This window comes from Callospermophilus lateralis, chromosome 14 (assembly GCF_048772815.1).
Source record: "Callospermophilus lateralis isolate mCalLat2 chromosome 14, mCalLat2.hap1, whole genome shotgun sequence".
Taxonomy (NCBI): Eukaryota; Metazoa; Chordata; class Mammalia; order Rodentia; family Sciuridae; genus Callospermophilus; species Callospermophilus lateralis.
In genome coordinates this window covers 51,922,997-51,934,011 of record NC_135318.1, presented here as the reverse complement: position 1 = coordinate 51,934,011, position 11,015 = coordinate 51,922,997, and the positions used below count along the sequence as shown (strand labels likewise).

Sequence of the window (11,015 nt, the reverse complement as noted above, 5' to 3'; positions counted from 1 at the left end):
GGATTATAGGCATGTGTCACTGCGCCAGACTTGAACTTTTGACTTGTAAGCAGGTTTTTATGGGTGATTCTTAAGCACACTGAAATTTAAAACCACCAGTTCTTTGTATTTTTACTCATTGATGGATCTGAGAGCCTAGAACAGCCATCCACACAGCTCAATAAATACCTGTTGAATGAATGAAGGCCCTCAGGGTTTGTGGCACTCAGAGGCTCTAATTACGGATCTCTTCCAGACCATCTAATTCAAAATGCTATCATAAAACAACCATAATGTCATATCCTCCACAATACCTTCTTAGCTGGGTTATGGGGGAAGGGGGAGCTCTCCTATCTCTTCTGAACAGTCTTAGCAAATTGTGTTCACCTTAACAGGCCTCTCCTTGCCTGCACTGAACCACAAAAGCTGTGTCATAGAAAGCAGCAAACCAGCCTCACAGCTCTGCCACCTTTAAAGAAAGGAAAAAAGAAAACAAAGTGGGGGGGTACTAATAAAACTAATTAAGACAAATAGGAACCTAGATTCAGCATGTCTCTGTCATCTATCGATAACTGAATAACTGAAGCTAGGCAAACTTCTATAAATCATCCTCTTTTGTTTGTAGATTGCATAGCCAAAGGATCAAATTTCTTCTATAATCATTCAAACCACAGGAACGAGAAGGCAAGGAAAATACAATCCTGCTATTTTATATACATATATATTGTGCTAAGACTATATTTAATGATGCATTATATTAAGAACTTTCTGTATCCTTCAACAGGTGAAAAGATAAAGAAATGGTGGCACATCTACCCAAGGGAATATTACACAGCAATATAAAGGAAAAACTATTGACACATATTACATCAATGCATGTACACTTATGCATTATTGCAAATGCATTATGCAAATTAAAAGCCAACCTCAAGAAGTTACAAATATGTGATTATTTTTTATAACATTCAGGAAAATTAAAAACTATAGGGTGGGAGAATAATTCCTTAGTTGCCTGATCAAAGTTAGAAGGTGGGAGATGAATTTAACTACAAAGGGATAGCACAAAGGAATTGGGGGGATGATGCAATGATTCTGTTTCCTGATAAAATGGGAGTTACATTCTCAATGTGTTAAAATACCTAGAATTATCCACTAACGTAAGTAAATTTACTGCATGTAAATTGTTTTTAGAAAGTACATCTATGAAGACATGAATTGATGTGAACATACTTTGTATACAACCAGAGATATGAAAAATTGTGCTGTATGTGTAATAAGAATTGTAATGCATTCTGTTGTCATTTATTTTTAAAAAATCAATTAAAAATTAAAAAAAAAAAGTAAAAGAAAAAACTCACTGCTGGGTGTATTGGCACATGCGTATAATTCCAGAGTGTCAGGAGATAGAGGCAGGAGATCGCAAGTTTGAGGCCAGCCTCAGCAATCTAGTCAGGCCCTAAACTACTTATCAAGATCCCGTCTTAGGAGAGAGAGAAGCTAAGTAGCAGAGTACTCCTAGGTTCAATCTCTAGTACTGCAAAACATAAATAAATAAAAAAATAAGCACCCACTGAATCCACAATATAAGCTCATTCAGGCTCTGGGGGCCCCTGAGTCACTTTCTCTTCCTTAATCAATGTGAGAAACACAAGACAAAGTGGTTTGGAGTGTGTGTGTGTGTGTGTGTGTGTGTGTGTGTGTGTGTGAAAGAGAGGGGTGCTGCACCTCAGGGTCTAAGCTAAGTGCTAAGTGCGATTTAACTGGGACCAAATGCAGCATGTAATAAACTGGAAAACATTTTGTAGAAAACTCCTTTATTATAGTGCAAATAACTTTCAGCAGTGACATAATGTAACAATACATATAGCAACATTTTACACCACGCAGTAAATAAGAAAGTGTTTCTTTGAAAATATGTCATCATAGGAACATTTTTCCTACCTTAATGCTGGAAAATGCCAAGGCTGCTTCTCTCAAGGCAACAGGGCTCATGCCCTCTTTTTGGATATTTTCTTTTAAAGACAAATGGAAAGACTTGCCATTTAGCAAATAAATCAATCCTAAGAGTGATCTCTTAGGGGGGTCTGAACTGAGGCTGGTAAGATTTGAAATGGGGTTTCAAAATTTATAAAAATAATTTAAAAACAATTCTGGGACCACCCAGAGAGCAGAAATCACTTCCATTAGGTTTTAAGTAGATATACACATTCACTCTAATTTTGCTGCAGAAACAGATTGTCTAAAGCCTGCCTTTTATTTCCCCAGAGCCTGATTGTTATTCCTTGGTTTGGGTTATTGCAAAACTAGGGCTCTGGTCAGAAATAACTCCTTACATACGCAAATACTTTCCTGTGAAGCTTTAAATTGCACTTTCAATCCTGAAATTCCCACCTTAGACCTCACAGGCCGAGGAGAGGGTGTGAACATGTTCCAGTTTCCAGCTAACCATTAGGACGGCGGGATTAGCCCTGTACTCATTTAGCTATACCTAAATCAAATCATCACATCACTGAGATTAATCCCAGTAGATTTATCCAAGAAGTTCCCACTGACCTCATAGGGAAAGGAAGGGTTAACACGCATTTTCACACTAAGCTGCCAAAGGGCTTGGTTGCTAATGAGTTAGCTGATAGGCAGAGAGAACACAGCCACTTCCAATCAGTTATACTCCCTGCTCCTCTGGTTTCTGCTGAATTATGCAGTGGGTAGGAAAAGTTGACCACTCAAAAGCATCCTCCCCTGGGATCGTCCAGCATAAGTTGGATCAAAATCCCTACAAAAATATTTCAGGGTGCCCTCTAAGTCTCTCTATAGATACTCCTTAAAAGTGGCTTTATAAACCATGAGAAGTTAATCAAAGGCTTGAAAATACCTGGAGCCACCGAACAGCTCTCCTGGCTGAATATGGCTAAGTCAGCTGGTACATAAAGCTTTTTAATGTGCAGCCAGTGTTGTTGGATAAAATATCTTCTAAAACACCATAGAACTGTGCTAGACAGTTTCAAAGTTGAGAAGAATCCAAATATATCACCTATAAAAATTCACGATTTTAGTTTGCTTTGTTTATCTTAGACTTTGGTACTGAAACACTGTCTACCTTTTCGGCACGTGAAAAATGACATAGCCACTTCCGTGCCTCTGCATGTAGTGTAAAAAAAACCCAAAAAACTCAAAAGCCAAGCAGGACAAGGACATGTCATAACAAGACGCAGTATGCTGTACAAACAAAACCTAAATTATATATAAATACACCCCCGCCCCAGCACCCCTTTCTTCCCCCACTACCTGGCCAAAGCAATGCCAAGGGTCCTTCTCTCCAGAGCCAATGCACCTTGTGAAGTCCAGCATCCAACCATCCCTGGACCTGTGGTGGCATTTGTAGTCTGCAGCCTCCTGCTGGAGCTGCTCCCCGGCTTGATCAGTTTTGCAAGCGCAGGACAACTCCTAAGGCTTCACTGGAAGCACTCAGAGTATTGGCTGGACTCAAAGACCTGGAGTCCTGGGAGTTAACCTTTCAGATAAACTAACTGGATCCTTTCCTAATCTGGATTCCATCTTATCCTACTATCTCCTCCAAGTCACTAGCTCCTCCCAGCCACAGAGCCAACACAGTAGGAAGCATCTTCTACTCTGAAGCTCCAAAGGCATTGCTTTGGGATACTGGTGAGGGTCATATAAGAAAAGTTATATAATGAGCTAACAGCTTAAGTTGACATAAATTATTTCCAAGTAGGTCATTCAGGGCCATTTGTCTGCTTTACACTACATTCCAAAATCATTTTCATATACTTTTAAAAGTTTATCTAATAATCATTCAAAAATTATCTATGCAATCCCCCTCTCTTGCATCTTCAATGAATTTAATAACAACTTAATGAGCTATTATGCAAAGCTAGGGAGAAGTATTTAATTGGTCTTAAGGAAGCCAATAGTGTGCTAATTCAGTTAGGAGAAAAAGCAATATAAATAGAATTTTACATAATCGACAACATGAATAGCAATTTTATCGAAATGTTGCAAATTTTTTTCTCAAAAGCACTTATGACAATTTATATTAAGAGATCCTATGTTCAGGAGTATGGAAGATACAACCCAACTCTTTAAGATATAAATTCACCTGATTTATGATTGTAATACATAATTTCCCCTCTCAGACCCAAGATATTTGTACATTCAAAAGTTCATGATTTGCTGTTCTTGAGACATTGCTCATTCTCTAATACATACATTGAATATAAATAAATAACTACAAGAAAGCTTCAAAAATCTGAACTGACATTATGCTGTGCAAAAAAAGGAAGAAAGAAAAAATAATAAATCTTGAGCAACCTACATTCTATGTAAATACCCTGACTAAAATGTTGGTTGTGCTACACAATTCTACTTCAGTGCAGAAAAGTGTTGATTTCGGTGTACCGTTGTTGTTTTTGATGTCTTTAGCACTTTGTTTCTAAACATCACCTTGCTTTGAAATGACAAATAATTTGCTATCCAATCACAAATCATCACAAATCCATTTTAGTTTTGTCTGAATAAATCCAGCATACATGTATTACTTCGTTTTGGGAATAATGGCTCGGTGTCTTTGTCCGACAGCTTTCTTCCTATGGGCAAACCATAGTTGAAGTTGTCATTTTGGGCTTAAACTGCACAGAAAGAAGAGACAGTGAAGCTTGCCTTTTGTTTTCTTTGTAAGTCTCCAGATCTTGCTGGGACATTTATTCCAGACCGACAGTCATATGGTTGTGGCACCTGATCCTATTTGAAATAGAAATGGTTTAAATGCTGTCAGCCAAGTTTGGTGATCTGGAGGTCCCCATTTATCTTTATGGTGTCAATCGCAGATAACGTTTGAATGCGATGGTAAAAATCAAAGAGTTGATGTCCATCCACAAACACTCTGAAACGTGGGTGCTCACAAAGAATTTCCACCTGGAAGAAACAAAATAATAATCTGAATTCACAATTTCAACAAAGCCTACAAGGAAAGACAAACATAACTTTATTTTAGAGAAAAAAAATGGCAACATCTTCAGTGATTCTCAAATATCAGAATGCACTGGAAGGAACTATAGAGGGGGTTAGTTAGAACAAATTGCAGGGCTTCACTCTCCAAATTCCCAATTCAGAAGGACTAGGGTGAGGCCTAAAAATTGAGATTTCTAGCAAGTTCCAAGGTAACAGTGATAAGGCTGAAACAGGGAACATACTTTGAGAACCACTACTCTACACTATTCAATATCCTTTAAAGATTTTAAATTGTTCAGGCTTCAACATTTGTCTTTGCACCCAGAAGTCGGTAACTAGCATAGATTAAGTTACATGGCATTTAATGTCTCCATTATTATCCCCCAAACCCACTTTTAGAGGAGCCCCTCACAAGGCCAAACTGGTACCCATTTAGTAGCATGTAATAATAGTCTAGACACTCAAACATGGTAACACTAAAGCAGAGAGAAGGTTATATAGTAATTACCTACAATGTGTAATTAACAAAGCTTTGTAAGCCAAACAGAAATACAAATTCCACATGGTAAAAGCTTTGTCTTCTCCTTTTTCTTAACACAAGTAATTCGCCATAAGTTTAATTATTAGTTCTGTGCTATGATGTATTTATTAAAAGCTCTGGTATTCACCATGCAAGGGGAGACTCCATATGTGATATTAGTCACATTTAATTCATATTATTATTAAACTTGTATTACCAAGAAGGGCCTATTTCACTTTAATTTTGTTGTTGGGGAGCATTATATCCCTACTAGAAGTTCTGGTTGATCATACTCATGAGTGTGAAGATTCATCATTAGGAAACTTATAACAATCAAGAGGAGCCTAAGAGGACATAACCATCCTACAGAAGAGGGTGGAGTGCCTTCCCCAGGCTAGAATTAGAAAGGCAATGATTTTAATTCTATCACAGAATTTCTTACCCAGGCTATAAAGCCTTTGAAAATTTCTAGATGAAGAGCAACATGTTAAAGGTTGATCAGGCAAATGGGAGTTTTTAATGAAGCTGCCATTATTGGGATGTGTGTGAACAAGATCTGATGAAGGAACTTCATCACTGCCCGAAGTCCTTTTCTCCACATCACTGACATGCATCTCTTATTTGGCATTGTCCTTTCTAGAGGAAGGTGCTGCTAATGCTGCTTGATTAGGTGGCAAGTTTGGGTTGTGTTTCCTGCCCACTTGATAGTGGGGAGCAAATCTATATTCTTCCAGGCCCAATGGAAGGAATCTGTCAGCCACACAGCCTGTGACCATGAAATAGACAGAGGCTTGATTAATGCAGAGGGGGAAACAAGGACACGAACATGGCCTCATTAGCAAAGGAAACAAGAGGACATAAAATGATAACCACCAAATTCTTTAAAATGTCTTAATGAATAAGGTTTCAAACTACTCAAAGGCTAAGGGAAAAAATGAGGAAAATTCTGGATACTTATTAATATGTATTAATCAGATATTTTGGGGCAGGTATTTATTATATGCCTAACACTATTTTGGGTACTATATACAAAAGTATTTGCTAAATTAATACTTACCATAGTAGCTAAATGTAGTAGTAGGTTTTTTTCCTTAACAATCTGAGTATGTAAATATGGGTGTAATAACTAATATATGGGCTGAACAGAGAGATCCAAGTACTACTCTGGGAGCATTAATTTCTATCAGCAAACAGAGCTCTTTGATTCCTTTTCTTTTCCTTTTTCTTTCTTTCTTTCTCTCTCTCTCTCTCTCTCCATATATATATATAATTTATTTATTTTCAACCATCGGGTGACAAATTTCCTGGACATGCAGAATTCTGGCTACTTCAATGTTCTTGGCACACATGAGATTAGAACACCACCACCCTGCCAGTGGTTGTAGCTGAGGCGCTTGAGATACTTACCCTGAATGGCTGGTCTGGGATGAATGGAAAGTAAGGGATGGCTGATTGTTCTTCACCCCTTTCTCCAGATATACAAGAATTTCTAAGTAGCTGTCGGTCTGTGAACACAGCTTTGAGTTCAATTGCCACGTCAGCAGGAGGATCTTCAGAGTCACCACAGGTCAAGCTGATAGCAAAACTGAAAACAAAGTGGTTTCATTTATTTGGGGCTGGATATTATAAAATGATCCAAGTTCTCCTTCTCTGGGTTTGTCTGTTTTTAATGGGCAACTACTCTTTTCATAAGAGATTAGACTATGGTAAAGAAGGACTACACTCAAACCAATTAATTTTGTTACCTAAAGTAGACTCTGGAGAAAACTTTGGTGGATGACTGAAATTACAAAAATCAAATACTAAATACCCTAAGCCACTCACACATCAGTGTATTAATCCATCAGAATTCTCAAAAACAGTCCTAGCAGTTGACTAGGGGAAATAATATCTTGTCAAGTTTGGTTCTTATTTATACTAATAGTTCTTGCTCACCATGTTTCAAAACCATAAAAAAAGGGGGAAAAATCCTTTGGCCTTTCTAAGGGTCAAAGAGAAAATGTGGGTCTATATTTATCATCTCTGATATAAATAGCTGTCTGGAGAAATGATGGCTGGGATTCATACACATTCTTTTCATGGGAACATGGTACTTTCTTGGCACTCCCAACTAGCAACACTGTCCACAAGGAGAGGAAGAAGAGGAAACTAAACCACAACAGGAGTGGGCAGGGCCCTGCCACTGCCTGATAGTTCTGCTGGTGAAGAGGACTCTGTCTTGACTTACCTTTCTGGATTGAGATCTACAATGCCCATCACTAACACCTTCTTTCCTGGTCTCATGCCACCTTTAATGTGCCCACAAAATGGAACTATCTGCAAAGGAGGAGAGGAGAAACAGGAACTTTACAGGCTGTTAGAGAAGAGCCAAGCCCTCAGATCCTGAGAACCTGACCTAATAGAAAATGCAAGGAAAATGCAATTAAGAAAGGAAGGGGGTACAGGCAGAGACACGGAAAACAGAACAAAACCATTTACCAGTCGTGGGAAGTACACGTCTGCTTGAACTGGAGAGCCCAAGGAGTTGTTTAAATGCCCATCATCTAGTTTCTAAAAATAGAAGCATACAGATTGGCTTTCCACAGACCCTTTTTTTTCCTTAGAAGATGGGGGTGGGGGCACCTATAGAAATCTAGCAGAATCCAGCAGTTCTCCATAGACACACAAGCAGTGTCTGCAGATGATGCCTCTTTATAGCCCATTAATAACCGCATAAACCCTCAGAACAAAACCCATCCTTTCCGTCCGGTAGCTAAGACTCCAAACATCCCCAGACCCCTTCAAATCCAGATCAAATTCAAGGTCGGAGCCCACCAGGGAGCCAGAACCTGGTGCAGGGGAAGGGCAGGCCCTCTCTAACCACAAACGTTTTTGGAACCGCTGTCTGGCAGGCCTGTCCTCGGGGACGTGGCTGAAGTGGAGTGGCAGTGCTCAACTTGTCTCTGGAGCCCGGGGCGAGGACCCATTTTCAAGGGGGAATCCCCGGGACGTCTGGAGCCGGTCGCGGGGCGCGCGCCCCGACACACTCACCCTCGCGCACACTCACACGTGCAAAAGTGCACACACCTGGTCGGCGGTTGTACAGACACCGAACCGGCTGTCGGGCACCTCAACCCTGCAATCTCCCCCAAACCCTCCCCCAGTCCAGCGCCCTCTGTCTGGGAAAGCTCCTTTTGGCCGGGGTGCACGGCCGGCTCCTGCTAACAGGTACCCGGCGGGGGACGCGGGGCTGGGCCTGCAGCTTCTATCCGCCCCAGCTCCGGCTGGAGCAGGCGGCAGCGGCATGCGGGGCGGCGGGAAGGGGGCGCCTCGCGTGCACCCCGCCATACTCACCACCACGGCATCACTGTCGGCCACCGATCCCGCCATGTTCTTGCACGGCGCGGTGGGGTACACCGCTGGCGGCCAGGCAGCGGGGGTCGCGGGACGCTGCGCGCGGGCGGGGATCCCGGGGCGGTCCTGCGCTGAGTGGGGGCGCGGGTCCGAGGCTGGCGCGGGCGCGCAAACACTCGCGGGAGCGCGCGCGCGCACGCCCGGGGGCCCGGCGCGGACCCGGCAGGCAGGGCCCGAGAGGAGGGGGAGGGGAGGGAGAGGCGGCGCGGGCCAGGAGGTCTAAGGTGGCCGCTGCTGTTGGGACCTGGACTGCGGCTGACGAGTCGCGGCTGGCGCTGCTGCCGGTGCCCAAGAAAGAAAGGTGGCGAGGGCCGCACCGTGCCGGTCCTGGGTGGCATTTAAAGGCCACCGGGCCCCGCTCGGGAACCGGGAACAGGGCGGGGACCCGGCTGGGCTGCCGCGGCTTGCTCAGCTTGCCCTGCCCCTCGGTCATTGGACAGTGGCGGGAGGCCGGGCAGGAGGGACGGGCCAGTCCAGGTCTGGGCGTGCGGGAGGGCGGGGCCCGTGTGGGCGATCCGGGGCGGGAAGGTGGGTGGGGCTGGGGGGACTGAGAAAGGGAGGGCCGGGACCTGCCAGGTGACAGGTGCTTAGGACACTCCTGCCGCTTCCGTCCTGCCTTCTAATCACTAACCCCCCTTGCTTCTGCCGCATCCTGGGGGCAGGTGAGATGGTGAGAGGCGAGGTCGAGGGAAGATCTGGGAGAAGGGGAGCATCCCGGAGCGGGAGGTCAGTTTGATTTCTTTCAGAGATTGCCAATCAAGTGAGAGAAAGATTCATTGGGCTGTCTAGGGTAGAAAGAGAACGAAAGATCTCAAGGCTTGCAGAAGTAAATATTTGACCCTAAAGAAAGAGAAAAGGAGACCTCAAGGTAGAGTGTTTTCTGTCCCGTGGGGCCAGACACCGGCGAGGCCTCGTTTCCCTGCGGAAACATGGGCGGGCTGGGCTGTCCCTTGAGGCTCTTTCCAGCAGGCCTCTGGCCAAGTCGTTGCAAATACAACTGGACTCCGAGACCCCCTCAGAGAGCCTCCACAGGGCCCTGTTTTTTTTTGTTTTTTGTTTGTTTTTTACAAATCAGTTGCCCAGTTTGGGGGTTGTAAATTTCTCTCTGAAAATCTCTAACGACCTTTGTGGAGTAATTCCCAGGAGATACACCCCTCTTTTATTCTACAGCACAAATTCCAAATGGCATTTCCACATCAGGATGGTTATGTAACTTCTCAGATAAAGCTGTATCGACGTACCCTTTATTAGGTGACGTCTTGGCTTACACATTCCATTGTGTGAATCACTGGGGTGTTCTACACTAATAAGCAGGGAACATATGTGACCTACTGCAGTCCCAGAGGACCTCAGAAGCTCCCTTCCAGCCGCTGCTACTGGCTGCATGGCCCAAAACATCACTGCAGCTTTGTGTCTTAGTTTTCCTTTTATGGACCAGAGCTAATCAGGTAATCTCAGTTGCACAGTAAGAATTACCTGCACACACCTGTAAGCCACAGTCCTTTGTGGAAGTGGTTCCCTCATTAGAGGCTGAAGTGGAGTTGTAGCTCACATTTTTACTCCTGTTTAACAGTCTTAGCTCAAATCACACCTATTATTCTAAAATTGTAGGCAGTTAAAGGAAGCTTGATGTTTGAAAGTACTTTGATATATCTCAATTTCTAAGAGTCTGGAATAGGGGAAAGAGCATTAAAGTTGTTCTTTGTCATTAGCTAAGCATACATTCTGGCGATTAAAGAGCTGGTGCTTTGGGTTCAAATCCTTCCTCTACTATCAACTAGCTGGGTGATTACATGAGTTACTTCATCTGTATCTTCTCTTGACCTTAGTTTCTTCACCAGAGATGATGATGATAATGATGATGATGATGACAACTAGGATGATAATGCCTATCTTGGGTTAGCTGTGATGATTAAGTAAATTGGTTCCTGTACCTTCTTTAGAACAGCACCCGGCACATTGTAAGCACACTCTACCAAAGTTCAGGCAGATGGCAAGCACTAGGGTTCGCAGAGACTTTTTTGGTCAAGGTTAAATTACAGTGAGGAAAGGCAAACAATGAACAAATATGTAATATGTCAGGTGGGGAAAATGTTAGGAAAAAATAATACCACAGGTAAGGAGGGAGAGAGAAGTAGCATGATGCTGTTTAAGT

The 11,015-nt window shown here is 42.9% G+C and overlaps 1 protein-coding gene across 1 annotated transcript; it reads right to left on the bottom strand.

Annotated features, from left to right (window-relative positions):
- Positions 1-1,776: 1,776 nt before the first annotated feature.
- Positions 1,777-9,258, bottom strand: Lgalsl (galectin like). Its single transcript, XM_076832723.2, has 5 exons — positions 8,801-9,258; positions 7,946-8,017; positions 7,695-7,783; positions 6,875-7,052; positions 1,777-4,911 (listed from the first exon to the last, which is right to left on the bottom strand). The coding sequence occupies exons 1-5, from the start codon at positions 8,834-8,836 to the stop codon at positions 4,768-4,770; spliced, it is 519 nt and encodes a 172-aa protein (XP_076688838.1). The 5' UTR covers positions 8,837-9,258; the 3' UTR covers positions 1,777-4,767.
- Positions 9,259-11,015: the final 1,757 nt, after the last annotated feature.